This window comes from Rhinolophus sinicus, chromosome 2 (genome assembly GCF_057876585.1).
Source record: "Rhinolophus sinicus isolate RSI-liver-muscle chromosome 2, RSI-T2T, whole genome shotgun sequence".
Classification (NCBI taxonomy): Eukaryota; Metazoa; Chordata; class Mammalia; order Chiroptera; family Rhinolophidae; genus Rhinolophus; species Rhinolophus sinicus.
Genome location: NC_142502.1, coordinates 171,721,558 through 171,747,020, shown reverse-complemented (window position 1 = coordinate 171,747,020; position 25,463 = coordinate 171,721,558). Strand labels below are relative to the sequence as shown.

The window sequence follows — 25,463 nt, the reverse complement described above, 5'->3', positions numbered from 1 at the left end:
ATTAAGATTGAATACTGCCAGATTATTGTTGCTACCATTATTTAATTTTCTATGCATTAATTTTCTATGCATTAATTTTCTATGCAATATGACAGACTGTCATATTGCCTGAATAATTCCCAAAACAACTGCATTCTAGTTTTATTGTCACATTAAAACTATAGATTAACATCTTGGCCTCCCGCTTACTGCTTCATCTGTGGAAACAGACTGGAAAGTAGGAGCGATCAGAGGACTGAGTGTGTGTATTTAAAAAAAAAAAAAATCAGCTTGTGATTCGTTAAAAATTAGGGTTTGTAAATTGAGACTATCTCCATAGATTTTGTGTGTTGGTGGATTTCTTAAAACAACATAGCAGGATTTTAGGAAATGATAGAAATTAAGAGTACACTGCCACCAATTCTTCAAGATGTTTTAGATAATTCCTCTATCAAGACAAGCTATATATGATCAAAAATGAAAATCTCCTTTCCTGATAAGCTATGTTATAAAGTTTATGGATCATCAAAATATATATATATTCCCTTAGGACCATAATTCTTGGAAAAGTACTTAACATCACCATCTCAGCATCCATCCCCTCTTAATCTCCCTATAGTTTGACTTTTATCCACTCTCTTCCCCTCAATCATCAAAAAATTGCTTTCATTAGGGTCTGATGATGTAATTGTCTAAGTGCCACATTTTTGGCTTTTGACCTGTTGCAGTTGTTCATTGTACTTGAAACGTAACAGTTTTCTCATTCTAGATAATTCGTACCCTTCTCAGGAGATCTCTGCTATTCTAATCTCGTCATTTTGCTGTGACCATTTGGTCTCAGTATTTTTTGCTCATACCCCCTCCTCTGCCTACTTGTTACATGTTTGATTCCTCAGAATTCATTTACTGGCCTTCTCACTTTTCATTCCCAAGGTGGTCTGAGTCCCTCTTAAGGTTTATGTATGATAAAGATACCCGGACAAGTGCTTTTAGCTCTGACCTCTTTTCTTAAGCCCAAAGCATTACTAAAGCCAAGGATCTGATCTGGTTTTGTTCCTTCAGACTTTATTTAAACTCTCCAGGCTTTCATAGAAAATGTTTTCTTCCCTCAAGTTGATCTTTAGATAAATGCAATTCCAATGAAATCTGAACTGGGTTCATGGGATTAGACAAACTGATTCAGAAATTTATATGTGGAAGAACAGAGGATTGAAAGTAACCGAGACAATCCTGAAGGAAAAAAAAATATTAACTGGGTATACTAGCCCTACAAAATATAGAGATTTATTTAAAAGTGCTAGTGTGTTGTTGGCTCAGGGTTAAATAAAATTAACGGAATAGACCACGGCACCCAGAAACAGACAGTGTAGGTAGCTCTCTATAAGTAAAGGATGAATTGAGGAAATGCTGCTGGGTCATTTGGTTATCCATGTGGAGAAACTGCATACAAAAGATGAACAGCTTTTTCCATGTTATGTGCTTAGAGTGCGCCATGTACATGTTTACGATATGTGGAAAGGGTTGGAAAGCACTACCGTAAGAAGCCAGGGAAGATTATATTTGTGTGGTGCTTTAACAGAGTGGGTAAGTTCAATAAACTGAGATGCGAAGGGGGCACAAGCTTGTTACTGTTTATTAAAGGGTAGGAGGGCAGGAGAACAAATGTAGCATGTATACACTTTATGTGATAAATTCTGGGTTTTTTATTGCTGTGTTTTTATTCTTTAAAGGTTTGCTCTGTGATTTGCTGTGGTCTGACCCAGATAAGGATGTGCAAGGCTGGGGAGAAAACGATCGTGGTGTTTCCTTCACTTTTGGAGCTGATGTAGTCAGTAAATTTCTGAATCGTCATGATTTAGACTTGATTTGTAGAGCTCATCAGGTATGAAATATAAAACTTTTGGATATTTTAATATTTATTAATATCACACAAATCCACTTCTTTTATTTTTGAGGAAACTGAGAGGTGAAGCCTGTACCTTGTTCTTACAGTTAACAGCCTAATGACTTATTAACCCTCCTCACCAGAGGAAATGTTTCAAAAGAATATATTTTTGCAGTGTTTAGAAAATTTAGAAAATTTTTCAGTGCTTGTCTGAAGCTTTTTAGAAATATTTGACCTGTTTTAATATGAAGTTTATATATTATAGATAACAATCAAATGAATTGTATGGATTTTGGTAAGAACAAATCACACTGTAAAAAGACATTTTTGAGAAAGTTGGGGAAATTAGATTATAGACTAGGTTTAGAATCAAGTGGTCATTGTCAATTATTTTAGTTGTGATGATATTGTTATCTAAGAAGGATGTCCATATCAGAAATGCATACTAAAATATGTAAAGGTAGGATGGCATGTCTAGGATTTGCTTTAAAATACATCAGTAGAGAAAAAAGGGGGGGATAAATGAAAGAAGTCAGCAAAATCCTGGTAATTATTGAATCAGGGTGGTTAATAAATGGGAGTTTATTGAACTCTCTATTTTTGTACATATTTGAATTTTCATTATGAAAATATATACACAATTTAGGTTTATTTATTTGTTTCTTTATGTCCTCCACCGCTAGATTGTATACTTTTTAAGGAGGGGATTGAGACTTGCTGACATTTCAATATCCACTGCCTTGTAAACTTACTGACATAGTATAGCATGCATTTAGTATTTGCTGAATAAAAGAATTAACAAAAGCTTAATTTTAACAATTTACTATATTAAGTACTCACGTTCTCTAAAATATAACTGGTATGAAATACATTGAATTTTTTATAATATTTTTTGGCTACTTTTGCAAGTACTAAAAGTATCTGAAATTTGTAAATACAATATTTCTAAAGATTTCCTTCTTATTTCTTTATTAAAGCAGAATTTATTACGTATACGCTATTCCACAATACTTTCCTTTTCTCTGGGGCTTGACACCGCATAGATACCTGACTACTACTAGCTTTTTGTGATCCTGTGCAATAAAACACAGGTGATTGGCTTATTTTCTGCACGTGTGGTATATATCACATGCCTTCTTCCTAGCAGAGTCTCCTAGAGAACTAGGAGTTCATGGAAATGAAGTCATGTCCCCAAATTCTTGGCTTTTGGCAGAGTTGTCTTTTAATCAGTAAACATTGTGTTCATGATTGAGATAATTCAGATAAGCCTTATATTAGATAAGAGGGCAGAGTTGCTAAGTTTCCTAATAAAATACCCACTGATACTCAACTTTTTTCACCTGTAGCTCTCCATTCACTTGTCTTTTTAAAAAAAGATGACGATTTTTAAAAGTCACGTTACTGAACTACCTTAGTTTATGTGGTCTTTTTCCAGACACCTCCAAAATCCTATTCTGCTTACTTGGAAGCATATTGTCATGTTTTGGGTGCTAAATTATGCTTAGAGGTCAAGATTGTCTTCGTCAATGGTTTAACACAGGCTCACTACAGAAATTATAATTTCACAAGCCAATAGTATATAGGATTGTGTCTCTGTAAGCCAATAAAAGAAATAACATATTACAAACCAATGATAGATTTTTCACACTGTTTTTTCAGGCAAGGGAAAACAAAAAGAATAAAGTCCAAATTTAACTGAGGTGTACGTTTATACGAGTTTGTACTCAGGCTCCAACTCCAGCTTAGGAGAGATGGCTTAGCCAAGGACAGCTGACGGCCAGCTACCAGGGAAAAAAGTAAAATCCCCTTGTTGCTAGTGCTTGTTGCTAGGCAACGATGGAGCCAGTGTTGACCAGCAAGATGATTTCCTTTGTGGGGGCTGCTGTACAACTTTCTTGCTGTGGGTAAGCCTTTACCAAGGGAGGACCTAATGCCCCAAAGGTTTTCAGAGAGCTGTTTAGGTCAGCAATGAGTCTCCTTCCTCAGAGGGAAGCTCTCCCATGGTCCTCACAAACTCTGGGTATTTGTAGTTTAAATGTCCCCTTGCCATAGTTGCTTCTCCACATGTTTTATTTGATAAGCCCCCAGCAGTGCCCCTCAGGAGCTGAGCTGCTGAGTGCTTAACAACAGATGAGATCATGACATCCTGACACAAGTTACTTCACTCGTACATGAAAACAACTTTACTCTTAAACACAACTGATTTTTTGTCACAAATAAGTGGATTTCAAACCATATCAAACCAATACACAACACATATTATCTCTAAAATAAAGAGGCTTGTAAGAAACAACACAAATAATTCCTATAGAAAAAAGTCTGTTCTTTCAGTAAATGTGTGAATTAAGTGAGCAAGTGAACAAGGAACCTAAGAACTAAAAGAAGGTACTGAGTGCCAAGCACCATGCTGAGCTTGGAGTAGATAAGGTAGCCAAGGTCTTCACAGAAAAAGTTGGTATCTAAATTCTATCATGACATAAATACAACAGGAGTATGTACCTGATACTTAGGAATTATTTAAAAATGTAAATGATTTTGGAGGTGCTTTCTTGTATTAGCAAGTATTGTAGGATAGTTTTTGCTTAATCAAAGGATATCTAAAAGACTTCAGAAAGTATTCTTGCCTACTATAAATACATATAAAATGTTCACGTGTCATTGCCTACCTCTCAAATTTGTAGAGCCAAGGAACAAATTGTTTAACTCAGGAATTTACAATAGATTCTAGAAATCATGTTAAATCATTAAGTAAAAGAATTATATACAGAAAAATTTATAGGCAGCTAATTTTTAGGAGCATGATCTGTGTGACTTAAGCTCAATTTAGAATTTTCAGTGTGTAGCTACATAATACTAATACAAAATTTTAAAGTGGAGCAGAAAACATGTCCTTGCCATAATGTCTTTCATTGTCTGGTTATTGTTCATTGAATTAAGGATTCTATAGTTGGATTGTAATGCCATCATCTAAGAAGTACTTAGTGTCCCAGCTCCCTGCAGACACTATACCTATTAGCATTTGCCTTGGAAATGGCATGATTTTGAAACTTTTTAATCATAAATTTATTATGATTTTATTTAACTTAAATCCTTGCCATTATAGAAAAGTAATATTAATTTTAATCTTCTAAGGCAAGTTTAAGGATGAAAGTCAAAACAAACAGGGTGGGTTTTTTTTTAGGTCTTTGTCACATTAATCTCAATAAATATAGATAGATGGTTGAGAATTGCCTATAAATTTTTTCTTTTGACATTTCCTTTGTCAGGTGGTGGAAGATGGATATGAATTTTTTGCTAAACGACAATTGGTAACCCTATTTTCAGCTCCAAATTACTGTGGCGAATTTGATAATGCTGGTGGAATGATGAGTGTGGATGAAACTTTGATGTGTTCATTTCAGGTATAATATAAATATATATATATATATGTTTTTATTCAGCATAATTTTTAATGCAGTCTTGGCAACAAGACAATATCCACCAATAGGAGGTGGATAATATAAATATTAATACATAACAACTAGGAATCTAATTAAAACTATTGTTAGAAAAAATTTTTCTTTTAGATGTATAGTCTTTCCTTGAGCAAGTGTAGAAAATCAGTTTTATTCAGAAGTGATTCTCACTTTAGGCTTGTTAGGGATTTCTAATTTTATTCACAAAGGTTCTGGTCTTTTTGGTATTTGTTAGATATTAGAGTTTTAGGGAAACTAAGTTAGGTCATTCTTAATGCAGATTTTTAAATCGTTACATTACTGAATGACTCCTTGGATAGGGGCTTACCTACTAAAAGAATGAATTCAATGAGTAATTTAGATTTTGTTTCTTTTGCAAGATGAATGGGTGGGACAGATACTGAGGAGAAAGAATTGTATTACAAACTTAGATGAAAATGTAGAATATTTACCTAAGAAAAAACTTTCCAAATTTTAAAGTGCCCATTTATAATTATAGAAACATTTACATTTTAAAGGGAGACCAACTGGAACTTTAGCATGCTACTTAAAATCATTCTTGTTTGTGGACCAAAACAACTTAGATACTTTGTTTTTGCAAAGGTTATTTTATATCCCTAACATGCACACACTGTCTTCTTTTTAAATGTAGAGGGGCTTTCTCATCCCTTTTTATTACATATTATTTGTATCTACTAGTATAATTGAGTGGTAAATGTTTGACTTCTCATTTACAATTTAAGGATGGTAACCAGGCCTTATCCTTCAATGGTTGCCATAGTGAAGTTGAATTAACATATTTTTTCCATTGAGACACTATGATGCCCTGAATAGTTCTAAGAAATGCTTCATAAATCTTTTCTAAGCATTTTTTGTGAATATTTAAATTTTCCATCTATAATTATGTTAAAGTTCTGTTTACACCCAACAGAATAAATATAATTTTAAAAAGTAAGTAGTATTGGGGATGTGGAAAAATTGGAACCTTCTTAACATTTATGGTGGAAATGTACATTGATGGTAGAAATATATAATGATGCAGCTTCTTTGGAAAACAGTTAAACGTAGAGTTTCTGTATGACCTGGCAATTCTAATCCTAGGTATATACCCAAAAGAATTAAAATAGGTACTCAGTTACATGTATGTGCATATTCATAAACATTATAATAGCCAAAAGTGGAAACAAGCCAAATGTCTGTGAACTAAAGAATGAATAAACAAAACGTGGAATATCCATAATATGGCATATTATTTGGCAATTAAAAGTGATGAAGTATTGATACATGCTACAACACGAACCTCAAAAACAGTATCTCAGTGAAAGGAGCCAGTCACAAAACACCACGTACTGTATGGTTTCATTTATATGAAATAGCCAGAAAAGACAAATCAATAGAGAAAGAAAGTAGACAAGTGGTTGCTTAGAGTTGAAAGGGGTTAGGAGAATAGAAAGTGAAAATGGGGAGTGATTACTTATGGGAACAAGGTTTCTTTTGGGGTGACAAATGTTCTAAGATTATAGCAGTGGTTGTACAACTCTATATACTAAAAATCATTGAATTGTACATTTTAAATGGGTGAATTTTATGGTGTGTGTGTGTGTGTGTGTGTGTGTGAGTGAGTGTGTGTGGCTGTTTTTTTAATAAAAAGATCTATGTACACAAAAAAATACAGTCTGAAGAGTTTGGCTAGTTACTCTCTATATAAATAGTGGCAGAATTATGATGAGAACCTAGGTCTTTTGACTCTTAAGCTAGAGGTTTTTTCCTCACCACAGAGATACACAAATTTGAAAAAAAATTTCCTTAAATTTAAGGATTGGGTAATTGCTAGGATTCATGTATTCAAGCTTTTGTTATCAATGGAATGACAAACAATAGCAATATTCAGACATTTGCACACTTTAAATGTGAGAAATGTTTGTGGAACTTTGTTGGTTTTTTTATATTTTTATTTCATTTTTACAATTTATGCCATTTATTGAAAAACCCTATTGTAACATTACGTAATTTTCTTAAACTCATTCACTTGAAAGAATAACATTGTTGATAAACTGTTTACTTTAAGATATTGAAACCATCTGAAAAGAAAGCTAAGTACCAGTATGGTGGACTGAATTCAGGACGTCCTGTCACTCCACCTCGAACAGCTAATCCACCGAAGAAAAGGTGAAGAAAGGAACTATGTAAAGAAACCATCCGATTTGTTAAGGACATGCTTCATAATATATAAGTGTGCACTGTAAAACCATCCAGCCATTTGACACCCTTTATGATGTCACACCTTTAACTTGAGGAGACGGGTAAAGGATCTTAAATTTTTTTTCTAATAGAAAGATGTGCTACACTGTATTGTAATAAGTATACTCTGTTATAATATTCAACAAAGTTAAATCCAAATTCAAAATTACCCATTAAAGTTACATCTTCACTTATCACAGTTTTTAAAGTTGAAAAGCATCCCAATTAAACTAGATGTGATAGTTAAACCAGATGAAAGCATGATGACCCATCTTGTGTAATGTGGTTTTAGTGTTGCTTGGTTGTTTAATTATTTGGGGCTTGTTTTGTTTTGTTTGTTTTCGCTAGGTTAATGGCAAATATTTTAAACTTTTTTCCCTAAACATTTTTAAAAGTGAAATGTGGGACAAGCTTTAAAGACATTCACCAACTATTATTTTCTCTTACTTACCTATGTACCTGTTTGATCTAAAAAAACTTATGCCTCATTACCGTAAAAAGGAGTTTTAGAGATTGATGTTTTTAAAAATATGCAAACTGTCCTATCCAGTGATTTAATCAAACAGTTTGGGCAAACTTTACAGCTGATAGTGAATATTTTGCTTTATACAGAAATTGCCACTGATTTGGATTTGTGCACTCTAATTTTTAACTTATTGATGCTCTATTGTGCAGTCGCATTTCATTTAACTTTAAGATAAGGCTCATATAGTACTACCCAACTAGTTGGTAATGTGATTGATTATGTGGTACCTTGGCTTTAGGTTTTAATTCGCACGAAACACCTTTTGGCATGCTTAACTTTCCGATAACACCCTCACTTGCATTGGTTTTGTTTTTTGGGTTTTTGTTGTTGTTTGTTGTTTTCAGATCCACAAAACATGAGAATCCTTTTTTGACAAGCCTTAGAAAGCTGACGTTATCTCTTTTTTCCTCCCTATGTACGAAGGATGTATTTAAATGGTGGTCAGTGGGACATTTTGTCAACTGGGTATTGGGTGCTTAACTGTCTAATATTGCCATGTGAATGTTGTATACGATTATAAGGCTTATGTCACTAAAGATTTTTATTCTGATTTTTCATGATCCAAGTTCATATATTGTATAGACAATGCTTTGTAGTGAACTATAGTAGCAATAATTTCTGTACACGATCAAGGGTTTATTGCATTTCTTTTCCTGTTCTTTTTTTTTAAGGGTTAGTATTAACAAATGGCAAGAGTAGAAAAGTGAACATAAAGATTTTATAAGGAGAATTTAGAGGACACAGATTTGTGATTTTTGGATGCGATACTTTTGGATGTGATTCTAAAAGCTTTTATTGAGCATTGTCAAATTTGTAAGCTTCATAGGGATGGACATCATATTTATAATGCCCTTCTATATGTGCTACCATAGATGTGAAATTCTTGATCTTAATATTGTCTTTGAAAATGTTAAATTGAGAATTCTGTTAACTTACATTTTATGAATTGGTGTATTGTATACTGCAAGAGATTTGATTATCAGCACAGTGCAAAGTTCTTTCAAATGCATATGTCTTTTTTTCTAATTCCATTTTGTTTTAAAGCACATTTTAAATGTAGTTTTCTCATTTAGTAAAAGTTGTCTAATTGATATGAAGCCTGACTGGTTATTTTATTCCCTTTTTTTCCCGTTTACAATGAGATTTCAACATTTTGTTCCAATAGACTTTTATGTCTTCAATATATATTAATTGATCCTTTTCTGAAGATGTTTATGTATTGCCTATGATGTATTAAGTTAGGTCACACAGGCTTTTATCTAATGATTTAAATATCTTCCTAATTGGAGTGTAAGTTGAGCAATTTCTGGTAGAATTTTTGATGTATTCTTAGTTACAGTAAAACAGGTCTAGAAACAGCCTTTGGCAGGAAACAGGGCAGTCTTTTATTAATCTTAGTATTAATCAAAACATTAATTTAGATCCAACTTACTGGGTTTTTATAATAATTTATCCAGGTCAATACTGTTTATGAAAAAATAGTCACTAATTAATATTGGTCACTAAATTTTAAAGGATGGAAATTTATCATGATTAAATTATTTAAGCAGTCTTAAAACCACTTTAACAGCTTCTTTTCATGTAGTGTGTTCATTAAAAATATTTACTTGGTAACATTGCTACTTGAAATAAATAAAACTTCATTTCTTAGGAGAAAAATATCCTGTAATTCTAGTGTCACTAATTTATATTGTTCTTCCTCTTATTTTTAATAATTTTCTATATTCAAATTTATCTTTAATCCAAATGTCATTTCATTCAAATTCATTAAAACACTAGGTAACTGATAACGTGACGGATCACATGGATTATTTGGATTAATTTTGTTTTGTTTTTTCAATTATAGTTGACACTCAATATTATATTAGTTTCAGTTGTACAGTGTAGTGGTTAAACATTTACATAATTTATGAAGTGATCCCCCAATAAGTCTAGTACCCACCTGGCACTATACATAGTTATTACAATATTATTGACTATATTCCCTGTACTGTACTTTACATCCCGCCCGCCCCGTGACTATTGTGTAACTGCCAATTTGTACTTCTTAATCCCTTCACCTTTTTTACCCAGTCTCCCAACCCCCTCCCATCTGGTAAGCTTTAGTTTGTTCTCTGTATGTAAGTCTGTTTTGGTTTTTTTGTTGTTTATTTTGTTCTTTAGATTCCATACATAAGTGAGATCATACAATGTTTGTCTCTTTCTGACTTATTTCACTTAGCATAATACTTTCTAGGTCCATCCATGTTGTCGCACTGTTCTTAAATGGAAAGAATTGACTACAGTGGACTCCTTGCACTTGAAGCTTTAACATTCATTGTTTTAATTTTGCCCAGGGAAATTTTTTTTTAAAGATTTTATTGGGGAAGGGGAACAGGACTTGATTGGGGAACAGTGTGTACTTCCAGGACTTTTTTACAAGTCAAGTTGTTGACTGTCAGTCTTAGTTGTGGAGGGTGCTATTCAGCTTCAAGTTGTCCTTTCAGTCTTAATTGTGGAGGGCGCAGCTCAGCTCCAGGTCCAGTTGCTGTTGCTAGTTGCAGGGGGCGCAGCCCACCATCCCTTGTGGGAGTCGAACCGGCAACCACAAGGTTGAAAGGATGCGCTCCAACCAACTAAGCCATCTGGGAGCTCAGCGGCAGCTCAGCTCAAGGTGCTGTGTTCAATCTTAGTTGCAGGGGGCGGAGCCCACCATCCCTTGTGGGACTCAAGGAGTTGAACCGGCAACCTTGTGGTTGAGAGCCCACTGGCCCATGTGGGAATCGAACCGGCAGCCTTCGGAGTTAGGAGCATGGAGCTCCAACCATCTGAGCCACCAGGCTGGCCCCTGCCCAGGGAGATTTTTAAATCATGATCAGCAAGACTGGTTTGTGCAAAATGTAGAGTCAAATACCAGGAAGAATTTTGAGGCTTGAAAGGTGCCTAATTGGAAGTGTTCAGAGGATATATATGCCTTTCAAAAAGATTCATCTGAAGAAAAGCCAGGAACATATTGAGATGTATCCCTTAATATAAAAGTGTCATATTGAACCAAGGAACTGAAATACAAGTTAAGGTACATTCCGTTGTCTCCTTGGCAACCATAACTTTTGAATTAAAATAATTTTTTTCTTTCACATCTTTATGCTAAAAATGTTTTTAGAGAAGGAAAATGGTCAAGCTTACTCTGCTCTTGCTACTCTGACCTAACTAATCCAGTCCCCTCTTCCTTGTGGATCCATCCCTGAATCAAAGCTGTGCCTGAGAAGACACGTAATAGCCTCACTATACCAGTGGCATCCACTTAGAAGTACTATGTCCCTTTTTGCTGGTAGAGTTCAGTGTGTTACAATTTCCTTAAACAGCTAAAAAGTGGTTAAAGGGATTTGAAAGTGACAGCATTCCTGGCAGAGTGAACAATGAATAAGACAAACTGATTCTATATAAGTATCCATGTAAAGTTTTATCATTATGCTCTTTTATAGTGTTTCTTCAACAAAAGTGAAATTTAGATAGTGTTAAAATTGGTCCAGCCACTTGAGTATTATGCAGTTATTAAAATTATAAAGGCTAGCAACATGAAAAAGGGCCATATGTTAACAAGGGAAAAAAGGTCATACATTATGTCATGCGAAAAAAATTTAAAAACTGAAAAATCCTTTTATTCAACATTTATTATGCACCTACTACATCCCAGGCACCTGGGCAAGTGTTAGGTTGAGGCCACAAAAAAGGTTCCTGTAGAAGAATTTACAGCTTAGAACAGATTTAACAGAATGTACATTACCCCTTCTGACGGAACCACAGTATTCACACCTGTTTTTAGTTTAAGTGGTCTCTTTCTCCGTTCATATAATTATTTTAACATAGGGCCTCTCCATCTAGCTGGAGGGAAGATAAATGGCTCTAATAACAAGCCTGACGTTAATAGGTGTCCAAGGGAAAGGGTTTACGTAGGAGACAAAAGGAGGTCTGGGTGGGTCGTGGCGTTTCGCTTTGCCTGGTCGGAGGTTGAGCAAGGTAGGATAACGGTAGATGCGCTGGAAGCCGTGTCCGCAGGCGAGGCGCGCGCAGCTTTGGGCCGGCCCCGCCCCCTGCGGTGGGCTTTGCGCGCTGATTGGCCCACGCCGGCCTCGCTCCCAATTGGCGGGAGGTCGAGGTGGAGCAACCTGCGGGCAACCGTCTGAGGCCCGGGTGCATCTGGGGGAGGCGGACTGTTCCCCCGACCCCTCTCACCAGCCCGATATTCGCAGGTACCTTCCTCCGGCGCCCCGGCTTCGGGCCTCGTCGGCGACTCCAGTTTCTGTTGTTCCTTCTCACACCTAGCCCCGCCGCCCACCGTGTGTGAGGCTGTGGCGGCGTCTCAGCCCCTTCGCCACACACTTCGGCCCGTGAGTCACCTTAGGTGGACTCGCAGCGACGGGAACACACTCTTGGAGCTGGGGTTTGGGAGACCGGCGGGGGCGGGAGGCGTGGAGGTCGGGCCCCCGGGCCGCTCGCGGCTGGCGAGCGCGAGAAAGACCGCGAGGCGCCTGCGGTGCTCGTAAAGCAGGGGCGGCGCCTCCCGTGGTCAGTGTGTGGGCGTCTCGTCGGCTCCTGGCTCCCGGGCCGAGCGGGTGGGGCCGGCTGCTGGGCTGGGGAGGGAAGGGGGCGACGGAGAGGACACGCGTCCCCGGTCCCCAGGTGCCCTGCCGCGGGCCCTCGTTGCTCCCCTACCTGCTGGGAAGACCGGGCCTGATGAGAGCGCGCCGCCCGCCTGTGGTCCCTCGGGGCTGAGGTTCGTGTGTTTTCATGGTCCAGCCTCTTTCTACCTTGTGTCACAGTAAACATCTTTTCGCCCAGGAGCGTCTGCCCCAGAATCTTGAGCTGCTGTATCTCAAAATTGACAAAATCCTTTTCTTAAGTTTTCGGTGCCACCAAAGGCCAACTAGCTTCAACTGAAAAAACAAACAAACATGAAAAAAAACGAATTTAACATTGAAAGACTGGTAAAACCCATGCTATATTAAAATTGAGATCCTGTCTATTCACAAATTTTATTCTCTGACATGAGCACATTTTAAAATACCTAAAATCTTTTAATTTTTTAACATTTAAGTTCTATTAGTTGAGGCGAAATTTGGCTGTGATGTTCAGACCCTTCCTTCCTTGAAAGACACATTTCCTGTAAAAAAAAGATACAGTAGTAGTGCTGCTACGTATTGAGTTTTTGCTAAGCATTCAGCACTAGGCTAGGCATTATCCATATACTTGTTCCTTTCCTCATTAATCCTACAAAATATGTATTAACAATGCCTAATAATAGATAATTTTTATTAAATACTATGTACCAGGCAGGTTCTTAAAAAGAAAAACAAACATAGGTACTTTTATTTCAATATCCTAAGTGGAACCTCTGGTCCCAGCATTTAAATAGCCTAAGGTCACAAAACTAGTGAGATTGAATCAGGTCTTAATCCAGGTCCGTTCTCCAGTATTTTAACATACTCTCAACTAGCTCTGCCCTTTTGGCTTCAGTCACACTTAAGAACCCTGTCTTTAAAAAAAAAAAAAAAAAAAAAAATCCTCATTTGACTGTTGGCCCTTCTAGCTGCTGTTCATTTTCTTCCTTCTAATTGTCATGTTTTCTAGCACATCACTCCTTTAATTCTGTTCAATCTAGTTTCCATTTATTCCCACCACTTCATTGAATTGTATTGCTTTATTCACCAGTGGGTTGTATTTCTAATCAGATTAAAATTTACTGAAACAATTGTGCCCTGTAATTTTATAAACACTGTAGGACTTAGCACTTGGCTGAGGCTAAAAGTGTTCTTTGACCATTAGGTGATTAAATTAGAAAAAAATAAACATCAAAATTGTAGAGATTTGATTATAGCCCCCAGCAAAGCTTCCAGCAAGTTTGCCAAAATATTTTTCCTAAATTTGCTGTATTGTTTTTCAATAATTAGATTCAGTGTTATGATAGAGAAAAATGCTGTAGTCATTTCAATAAGGACTCTTTTTTAAGAGTTATTTTAGCAAAAAGGTGATTAGCCCATCTTTCTTCTCCACAGCAATTGCTTATTTAGCCACTAAGTCATAATTTCTTGTGCACACTTATACTGCAAATACTAGAATTAAATTTTTATAAAGTGTAACCTTATAGCTGGGTTTATGTTTTTCTGGCAAGGTGACAGTAACATTGAACTGCTTACTATGTGTCAAGTGTTCTACACATGATTTCATTTAATCTTTAATACAGTTCTTTAGTAGTTGAAAAATACGGGGCTTTGGTGTCAGACAGTCCTGGATTCAACTCCTAGCTTTTTCACTCACTAATCATGTGCCATGGGCAAATTTCTTAATTTCTCTAAGTCTCAAACTTCTCATCTCGAAAATAAGGATAAAATAATACCTACCTTATAGAGATGTTTTGAGAATTAAATGAGATAATGCACGTAAAACTTTTACCATAGTGTCTGGCACATATTAAGTGCTCAGTGTAAAGCTGCAGTTAAGGCTTACCTGCCTGCCCTGAATTGCCAATGGATATTAGATTTTTTTCATATAGGCAGATGAATCCCCAAACTACTACTTCTATTGTATGATTCTGTGAACCACCCCCCATCTTTATACTACCCCCAGAGAGAAGAAATTATTTCAGATGCCTGTAGATTAGCTGTTGTCTATTTACAAAAAAAAAAATCCCAGACAGTCTATTCAAGTATGAATTCTGGTACGGTTTTTTTGTGTTGGTGGAGTCCATGTAAGAATTCATTAAAGGGTTTTCCCATATGAGCATAGTTTCTTCTCGTTCCCCCTCCTTCCCTATCTCTTGCCCTTTCCTGAAATGGCCTATATTTTAATTTGTCTTTCATGCCTTTCCAAGTCCTGCTTGCTTATCAGAACTCTCATTCTCTTAGTATATCTAAGTGAAGAACAAAATTAAAAGCTACCATGTTTCCCCGAAAATAAGACCTAGCCGGACAATCAGCTCTAATGTGTCTTTTGGAGCAAAAATTAATATAAAACCCAGTCTTATTTTCCTATAAGACTGGGTAGAATAGAATAGAATAGAATAGAATAGAATAGAATAGAATACCAGGTCTTATTTTACTATAAGACTGGATATCATATAGTATAATATAATATAATACCAAGTCATATTAATGTTTGCTCCAAAAAACTCATTAGAGCTGATTGTCTGGCTAGGTCTTATTTTCGGGGAAACGGTACCTCAAATTAGAGTTTGACCAAGAACATAGCATTGATAGCTCCTCTCCTTAAGTGTCTTTTCCATACCTTTCCTGCCAATGTTTGCTTATTAACGTCAATGAATCTTTATTTGGAGAATTTCAGACATTTCCTTCTCTTTCTGTTTCCCATTTTATATGAAGTATCCCAACACTTACATCAGGATTTAGTGGAATAGTGTAAAGCTGTGAGGATGATGTTTATCTTTTGATAGAGAGAAAATTTGCATTTCATGACATGATGTATCCATGGTTGTTTTAATATAACACTATTTTAAGTTACTTAACATTGAGTAAAACTTATCTCCTGGAAGATATGCCACAGTTATCCTATATTCTGGTACATTCCGCCTCAGCACTCCAATTTGAAAAGCCTGACTATTTAGTTTTTTTTCATCTAGATTGTAAGGCTGCTCTTAAACATTGAGAAAAAGATGCAGATGAGGCCTCCAGCTGTCTCCCAGATGAGGTGGGTAGGAAAGAGCAGAAAGTTCTTACACAAGTCTCAAGGCTCAGTTTGTCACCCCTCTCTTTTTCTGTGGAGTTTGTTGCACCCCTACCTCCGTAATTGCCTTTGGTTCGGTTGGACCTTAACCATGTAGGAAGAAACATGGGGGTGGGGGAGGGGTGAAGAAAAAGGAAACAAAATAGAGAAGAAGCAATTATAGAATCAATTGAATATAGTTTTCTCTGCCTAGTTCTTCATAATCTAGCCCAAAGCTGTCTAATACGGTAACCACTAGCCACATGTGGCTATTGAGCACTTGAAATGCAGCTAGTGCAACTGAAGAATTGAAGTTTTAATCTAAAATTAAATACTGAAGGATGTGAAATATTTTTTCTGTACACACTCCTTCGTTGTTTTGGTAGAGCTACATTTCATTTTAACTGTTGGAAATTTAGCATCCAAATGGAGAGATACTGTAAGTGTAAATACACACAAGATTTCAGACTTAGTATGAAATAAAAGGAATGTAAAATATTTCAATTTTTATGTTGATTACATGTTAAAATGATATTTTGGATATACTAAGTTACATAAAATATATTACTAAATTAACTTGTTTATTTGAACTTTTTAAATGTGGCCTTAAAATACAGAATTATATATGTGGCTCACATTGTGTTGGATCTAGCCCCACTACATCCAATCTTATTTTCCATTCCTTCCTTCAGCAGGGAAGTTTCTGAGGGTCAGGAAGGAGAATCTGTACCTAACTCCTTGAACACCAAGGGAGGCATGGCTGCTTGGGTCACTGTGAGTTATGGATTCAGAGGTTCTAATTAGGGCTTTAGAGTAGTTTCCTGCTTTGCCTATTTCTACCTCCATTTCTTATTACCTTATAAATGCTTTGAACACAAAAGTAATACTAACTGTAGTAATTATATGAACTAATTACCACCAAACATGGTAGTTATTTGTGTATTGTTAAATATTGATGGATTAACTTTGTTTCAGATTTTGTTAGATTGTAACACTGTACATTCATGTACACTTACTTATAATCAGACACTCAAATAACATGGTCATACACTCACAACTTTAAATATTAGAGTGATCAATTTATAAGAATCCCTTAAAGTACATATTCTATATATCTCTTTGCTGGAATTGTTTTTAACTTTCCAATAAATACCAATAAATGCTATTGAATAAGTGAATTTTGTAACATCAAGGAATTTACCAGGAAGAAAAAATATATTTTGTGTGTGTGGAGGGGTTGCTTTTTAATATAATACTTGATATTGATCATAATTAAGCTCTGGGAATAGTTGGCCTTGTTCTATAAAAAATTTGAGGTGGCATATAACAACCATATGATAAAATCATGTCAATACAAGCAGAATAAAAAAATTATCAGGAAAAAAGGATATCACAAATAGATTGTATGAGGTATGATCAAACTATACGGTGAATATTTAAATTAAAAAGTTATTACAGTAAACGACATATTGCCATTAATTCCCCTCAAAACACCCCCCCTCGCTTTGAACACACTTAACCCATCGTTCTTGCCACTTTCTGAAGCAGTTCTGGAAGTCCTCTTTTGTGAGCTTCTTTAGTTGCACTGTCGTGGCTGCCTCTTTGTCCTGAATCATTTTGACTTGGGGGACGAACCAGAAGTTGCACGGTGCCAGATCCACTGAATAAGGTGGATAAGGACACACTGTAATGTTTTTATTTGACAAATTGCCGTACCAGAAGCGATGTGTGACATGGAGCGTTGTCAGGATGGAGGATGATTTATGACACACTTTAAAACACCTCCCAACCATAGCTCACACAGAACTTGCACCAAACAAGTTGAAACTTGTCACACACTGTTACTAAGTTTTGACATGCCACTTCCCTTACTTAAGATCGCTGCCTTTCCTTTGGATGGCACTCGGCAACAGCATTTACTGTAATCCGTGTCACACATCGCTTCTGGTGCAGCAATTTCTGTCAAATAAAAACATTACAGTGTGTCCTCATCCACCTTATTCACTGGACCTGGCACTGTGCGACTGCTGGCTCTTCCCCAAAGTCAAAATGACCAGGAAAGGTAAACATTTTGAATCGATTCAGGACATCGAGGCAGCCACAACAGTACAACTAAAGTCACTCATGAAAGAGGACTTCCAGAACCGCTTCAGAAAGTGGCAAGAACGATGGGAAGCGAGGGGGAGTATTTTGAGGGGGATTAATGGCAATGTGTCTTTTACTGTATTAATTTTTTGTAAATATAAACATTCACTGTATTTCTTAGTCACACCTCATAAATTCAGCATAGTTTCCATAATTAATTTTCAGATTTGGTTTTGAGTTTCCTCATAGTCAAAGCAAAATGGTACACAGGACCTTATTTCTTGGAAAGGGGAGGTATATATCTGTTACCCATAGGACACATAACATTTCCTGGCAGTGAATTCTAAAAGCACTTTCTCATGTGAGTCACTGTCATAAATAACATTTTAGTAGTGAGTTCAGTAACATTTCATATGACTGCATCTGGTGGTGTCATCCAGTTAGTTGTTTTTATGTAAAAATGAGTAAGTATGATAAATAATTGTATGTTTTATTTTTACAGGAATCTTGGGAAACCAAAATGAGGCATAATCAGCTGTATTGTGAGACACCACCTACTGTCACTGTTTATGTAAAATCAGGGTCAAGTAGGTCACATCAGCCTAAAAAAACCATTAATCTGAAGCGTCCTATTTTTAAAGATGTTTGGCCAGCATCTGAAAAAAATGCACATAATAGCAACAAGTCTAAACGCCCCAAAGGACCCTGTCTAGTTATACAGCGTCAGGAAATGACTGCTTTCTTTAAATTATTTGGTAGGTTTAAAATACTGTAATAGTGGTAATTAGAAAGTACTTAAAAATGAGACAATGTAAAGATCTATTTTATCATTTTTATAATAATCAAAGAGGATGCTGTTATTTTCTGTCAAATTTCTCATCAACCAAATTTATTTTTGTTTTACTTAGTCTTTTTTTTAATGTTGGGTTTGTTTATTTTTATTGCTTTTGGATTAGAAATTCAGACTCATCTTGCTTCTAGACTGTTTAAATCCAGGTCAAATGTAAATTCTGAGCAAGTCAAGTTCATCGCAAGAGTTTAATGTAAAATTAAAGTAAAATACTTTGTGAAATCTCAGCAGAGGCAACTGGCCCAGTTTGAGGAGTTTCCCAAGGCTTTCAGTGCTAAAACTGAGCAAACTGGGAAGGTTAGTCAACATAGAGAAATTTCAGTATTGTATCTGGGGAATATTAAAAATTAACTATGCTTTATCATCATAGTCATATAATAAAATTGAGTTTGAGTTTGTTCAGATCACAAGATAGTGAGTGCTACTTTGATGATAAATTTCTTAAAAATCACCAAAAATAAACTTCTTTATAGTACTTCTGGCCAAGGAGGAGAAGGGATTTTTTATTTTTATTTTTTAATTTTTTTTTTGAAGTAAGGTAGACAGATTAGAATAAAGGGTAGGATAGACAGATCCTGGTAAGTAGGTGTGGGAATGAATCAAGTCAAGTAAGATACCACAATTTGTATATCTAGGTAACAAGCTTCCTTTTTTTATAGAGAAAGGCAGATGCAGGTAAGAGGAGAGAGTTGGGGACAAGAATATTTGCCCTTTGAAAGGATAGAAATTTTAAAAAATGAGGGCAAACTGGTTAAGATTTAAAGAAAAGCAAAATAAGAAGATGAGATAAGAAGAAAAAACGTAAGTAATGTAAGTAGAAAAATGTAGAACTATGAGGATGTACCCAGTCAGGATCTAGAATGATGTTAGTTTCCCTCTCTCTTTATTAAAACAAAACTATTACCCACAAACTTTTTTATTATTCATAACCTGAGAAGAGAAAAGACCTGACTACCGTTTTAGGTAATTTAAGAAATAGAACTGAAATTAAGACAAATTAATTATTCTCAGAAAATCAGTACTTATTTTTGGAACTTTTCATATATTTGACTATACTGATGATATTTCTAGGATGTGAGAATTAATATGAAGAAGTTGTGCTTTGTTACTTAAAATGAAAGAGGTAAATGGAAAAAAGCAGATTTTTCTCAGATTATATTCTGCAATTATCCATGTATTTTTGGGTTATATATTTTAGCCATTTAAAATTAAAATAAGTGTTTTTTACCTTTCTGGATGTTATTCTTTTAACAGTATTTTTCTTTGTTGATCTTTTTGTCACAATCTCAGTTTCTCCAAAATTAAATGTTAATTACAAGTAACGAAAGAATTATGAATCTTCTTTATATAGGCATTTTCATGTGTATTTGAATAATAGATAATTGGACAGAGATAAATAGGAAAAGAGAAGAAGGATCCAAAACTAAAAATACCCTGGGATCTAAAAGGAGAAAGAAGTAGAAAAATATAAAATGTATTTAGAAAACAGAGTATTCATTAGTCATTATTGCTTAAAGACTGAGTTCTCTTTTATCAGATTCCGTTTCCACCTATTAAAGATTGATTTTGGAAAGTAACAAAGAGCTAATCAAGAGTTACCCAAGACATATTCCTCAAAGAGCTATTGTGATATTCAGTAAATCAAACACTTCTACCATTCCCCCTACAGTCTGAGCTATAGATTAGGGCAAATCAGACGGGAAGATGAAGAATAAAGCAGTAGCTTTTGTATAGTGCTTGCAATGGTAAATAAACCAAAGAACTGAAAACTATGCCTTAGACAACACTGTTCCAGCCATTTGTGTTTGATTTCGCAGCATCATTTATAATCTCCATATGTAGAAATTAATTCTTCAAAGGAAACATTCTATCTTTAAAATATAAGTTATAGCTATTTTTTATTGTAGATGATGATTTAATTCAAGATTTCTTATGGATGGACTGCTGCTGTAAAATTGCAGACAAGGTAAATTTGGTAACAGTGTAATTATTAACCAATGTTATTATGTTACTAGACCATCAGAACTTTAATGAAACCTTATAAGAATTTTCTAATTAATTAAAGTTAGAAAAAGAACTAGCCTGCATTGCTCCTTCAAAGTGGAATCCTTACATATTTTTTTAAATTAGCATATACCATAGATTCATTCTATATTTTGAGAAATTGTAGAATCTTATTGATTAGATTTAAATAACCTTAAGACTGTATCTGTTTGACTGAAAACAAGAATCGGTATAGACTTAATATGTTTTGACCAGAATTATTACCTTTTATCAGGCTGTGGAGAAAGACTATTCTGAGATTCATTCCACTAAGGCAGTCTGTTATACACTTTAATTTTTTTTTTCCCCCTTCTTCTGCTTCCCCCTCTCCCACTCCGGTTCAAGCCATTGTTTCTCAGTCTAGTTGTGTAGGACACAGCTCCCTGGCCCATGCTGGTATTATGAGCCTTGTGCTCCCCCCGGCTGAGGCAGTTGGTTGCCGGTCATTAGTCGGCTGCTCAAAGCAGCTCACGCTGGCTGCTCTCGATGGCTGCCGGCCACTCACGCTGGCTGCTGGCCACTTATGCTGGCCACCGGCCACTCATGGCAGCACACAGCAGCTCACGCCAACCTCCTGCTGCTCACGGCAGCCCAGCTCCAGGGAGAGCTGTTGTTCACAATCTTAGCTGTAGAGGGCGCAGCTCACTGGCCCATGTGGGAATGGAACCAGCGACCTCAGTGTTAGGAGCATGGAGTTCCAACCACCTGAGCCACCGGGCCAGCCCTACTTTAATATTTTGTAGTTAATGTAGATAAAACAAATCCCAATAATCTTGTAGAGTAAAATTAGTTTTTCATGTTCCTTTAGGAATCAAAGTTTCATTAAAAAAAATTATGATGCTAACTTATGTAGTAGGGACTGTAATGTTTCTATTCTCTTTGGATTTAGCTGAACAGTTATGATTTCAGCTTCATAAATGCCATCTTAGACCAGGTAGTCATATCAGAAAATTTGACATGACTTCACATCATACTTAACATAATGTTCCAACCAACAGAAAAGGGAATGAATGGAAGACTAGCTTTATGATTAAATACCCACTAAGTTAATGTTGATGTGAACTTTTTTATTTCAAGTTTAATATAACAAAGATAAAATTGGAGAAGTTTTGTTTTGTTGGAAATTTCAACCATGAGCAATTTAGGGTAGAAAGGTTAGAACAAAGATCTTCCATGTGCCTAGCATCTCACTACAGCAATCAACTGTTGGCCATTCTTGTTTCTTCTAATCCCTCTCCCCAAAAGCAAATCTCAGACATCCTAACATTTTATCCTAACATTTTATCCATAAATATTTCAAGATGTATGTCTAAAAGATGAGATCTTTTAAAACATAATTACAATGTCACTAACACTTTTAAAAATTAACGGTAATTCATTAATATCAAATACTCAGTACCTGTGGTGGTGTAGTTTTAAACTTTACAGTTTTAAGTGCATTACAGTAATTAAAGTTGTTGGACAGCAGAGGGCAGTGCTTTAAAAATAACTAACCAGGAACACTGTATCTTAACATTATTTTCAATGGTCCTCTACTGAAAATTACATTGAAAACTTGGAATCTCCTTTGTGGCCAATCCTGTGAAGGTAGGATGAAGAGGTATTTTATGAGAGGGAATCTAATACATCAGTATTATAACTTGTTTTTAATTTAAATGGCAGAACTTGGCATGGCATCCTAATACCAGGCTAGACGTGACTTTCTAATAATATATTCAAACACTTTTTCAATGAAAATAGAGCCATGTTATTCTAATTTCTGATTAGAAGTTATTTTTTTAAAGATTATTTTGAAAAGTGAGCATGGATGTCTGTAACTAACTCAAATGGTTCAGGGAAAAAATAACATATATACATATACATCAAGCTAATGTGGCAACATATTAAAAATTGGTGAATCTAGGTGAAGGATGTATGGTTATTCGTTTTATGATTATTTCAACTTCTCTATAGGTTTGAAATTTAAGATAGAAAAAAAACTGGGGTTTTAGCTCAAAAATATTGGCAATAATAAAATTTAAGACTTCATTCTAGTTACAATCTTAATCATGATTAATGGTCAAGAGCTATTTCTCACTGTTTACATAGATTACAGGAAGCCAAAAAATAAGGACTCAAATAAATAGGTAATTCTATAATAAGGATAAATAATGCTTTATTGTTTTAGCTTATTATTTATCTCAAAGATAACTTTTGAAACGGTTTTACTTATGAAAGCAAAACATTAATATTAATTTTTAACTTTTTTCCCCATAGTATCTTTTGGCTATGACCTTTGTTTATTTCAAGAGGGCTAAATTTACTATAAATGAACATACCAGGATAAATTTTTTTATTGCTCTGTAAGTATGCTTTCTACTAAGTGATTTTTGTGGTAGTTATATATAATATATATGATACCTTATTTTAAAAGGAAGTTGTTTGAAACCTGATGTAGATCTTTGAATAGGCCTTCCTGTATAAAAGCGATACATTTTTTACTTTAATAGGATATTTTTATGTTGCTTTCACTGATCTTATCCTTTATGCCTCAGATTTATTATTCAACATTCCACTTGAGTTTGTATTATACCCTTTATATTTTTCAGACTGCTCCATATAAATTACCCCAAATTCTCCACTTTTGGACTTAGAATATCAAAGAATATTCTCTTTGAAATTTCCAGTTACTATATAGTTAAAATCATTATCATCATTGCCCTTATTACATTGAACAGCTTTCGGGAAATGCTCTAGGCATACTCATTGTGGATTCATGTGTGTAACATAGGATTTATTCCTATCTGATACCTTTAGTATCAACTCACTGTTTCACTTAACACACTGTATTTTGACCAAGGCATTTTGTCTTCAGTTCTTCCATTGACTTTAAATTAGGTTATACTAGCTTTGTGATCTGTTAAATGGTTTTAATGACATGGTTTTCTAATTCATAGGTTAGAATTCTGTTAGAATCAATGTAAATTAAGAATGTCTAGTTCAATCTCAAAACCTTTTCTACCCAGTACCTGGATATAGTGCTGCAGTTGGAAATGTATAATTTTAAGTACTTAACTAGAGAACTACATATAAAAATATTTAAGTTGCATACCACAATTGTTAGCACTGAAGAATAAATTTTTATTTTTACTCAAAGTCTGTTTAATTCCTAATCAAAGAAATTGATCTCTGCATGTATTCAGGAGACACATTTCCCCATGCATAGGCGAAAATGAACTCAATATAAAGTTTGGTGATGGTTGCTAAATTGGGGGAATATAATAGTATTAGCTAATACTAAGTATTATGTGCAAGGCACAACAAAATGTTTTTTATAAGCTCATTTAATCTTCCCTATGAGGTACGTTTTTTAATAATCCCCATTTTACAGATGAGGACATCGAGACTTAGATTAAATACTTTCCAAGGTCACATAAGTTAGTGAGCAGCAGAGCTGCAATACAGATTTAGGTGTGACTTGCCAAAAGCCAAATGTAGCCATTGACCACTAAGCTATAATGCTGTTTACATGTCTCTTAGTGTTGTATTATATTTGTATGTTGATGTGATATCTATTTTGTAGGGTTTTTTTTTTCCTCACCTGAAAATTAACAACAAACCAAACGAAGCTTTAGTTTAAATCTTACCAGGTGCCTGCAATTGGATTCGTTTGACTTTTTGAATAAAGTTATTACTAGTAAAGCAGTGTGGCAACTTACACCATGTAATAGTCCGTGAGGTTGCACGCATGCTGTGTTGTAAGCTTCATATTAAAAGTAGCATGAAATATAATTTCCATTTTATATCTAATACTTTTTGTACAGCCTGACTCAGTAGTTCTCCTTATTTTCTCAGTTAGCCATTGTAACTCGTTCTTCTCCTTTCTCTATATATTCTTATAACACTGAACTTCAATTATCATTCTTCCATATCTCTTTTACAGTTATTTGTTTCATACGTAGTTGCCTCTTATATTTGGCTGTAGGCATCTTAAGGGCAAGGAACGTGTATTCTTACTTTTTTGCATCTTTCAGTGGCTAATATATAGGAGGTTCTTAATTATTTACTTGAATAAATATAATTATTATGCAAAAAAATGGACTGTGCTCCAAGAAAATCTTGACTATTTCAAATTAAAAGGGAACTTATATGTATCCAATGCAGATATTTCATCACATTGAACCTGAAAAACTGTTAATCTAGAATAGAATCACGATGTAGTCTGGATGCCATAGTACCATACATAGCATATTATAGATTTTTCATATTTCACTTAGTCAGCAAGCATGAAAGGGATCAATCGCCAGCTCTTTTACCCTTACTAAGAACTATCAGGGATACTAAAAGTAAGAAATTACATACTATCACAGAGGACAGGATTTTACTTATAGAACTGAAAGGTTTGAACAATGAGCTGCTTTATAATAAGGTAATATTAAAACATGTACTGTTGTTTTAAGGGAGGATAAAGAAATATGCAGGTACTCATTTTATATTAATGTAACTAAATATGAATATGCACATGGTTTTAAAAAAGTACATAAGAGGGTATACAATTAAAAGTAAGTCCTCCTCCTATCTTAAAAACTGGCCTCTCTCCTCAAGGACAATTAATGGTGTCATGAGTATTTGTCTAGACATAATTTTCTATATGTGAACCAGTGTGCATATTACATGAATAGAAGTGTACTGTACACTTGTACCTTTTTAAAAATTTGAATG

At 35.0% G+C, this 25,463-nt stretch overlaps 2 protein-coding genes across 4 annotated transcripts in view; both read left to right on the top strand.

Annotated features, from left to right (window-relative positions):
- The window catches only part of PPP1CB (protein phosphatase 1 catalytic subunit beta), a 33,560-nt gene extending 24,383 nt beyond the window's left edge, over positions 1 to 9,177 (top strand). The window contains exons 7-9 of the mRNA XM_019735319.3: positions 1,710 to 1,861; positions 5,131 to 5,265; positions 7,388 to 9,177. Coding sequence (XP_019590878.1) covers positions 1,710 to 1,861; positions 5,131 to 5,265; positions 7,388 to 7,492 — 392 coding nt within the window. The 3' untranslated portion in view covers positions 7,493 to 9,177. The remainder of the gene's footprint in view (positions 1 to 1,709; positions 1,862 to 5,130; positions 5,266 to 7,387) is intronic.
- A 3,005-nt stretch (positions 9,178 to 12,182) lies between these two features.
- SPDYA (speedy/RINGO cell cycle regulator family member A) overlaps positions 12,183 to 25,463 on the top strand; it is a 30,075-nt gene continuing 16,794 nt past the window's right edge. The window contains exons 1-6 of one of the 3 annotated variants that reach the window (XM_074331836.2): positions 12,219 to 12,318; positions 15,702 to 15,769; positions 16,477 to 16,558; positions 18,372 to 18,624; positions 20,627 to 20,685; positions 23,019 to 23,104. In XM_074331836.2, coding sequence (XP_074187937.1) covers positions 15,735 to 15,769; positions 16,477 to 16,558; positions 18,372 to 18,624; positions 20,627 to 20,685; positions 23,019 to 23,104 — 515 coding nt within the window. In that variant the 5' untranslated portion in view covers positions 12,219 to 12,318; positions 15,702 to 15,734. Of the gene's footprint in view, positions 15,770 to 16,476; positions 16,559 to 18,371; positions 18,625 to 20,626; positions 20,686 to 23,018; positions 23,105 to 25,463 lie in introns of all 3 variants that reach the window. The other 2 variants (XM_074331835.2, XM_074331837.2) reach the window with 2 other exon arrangements.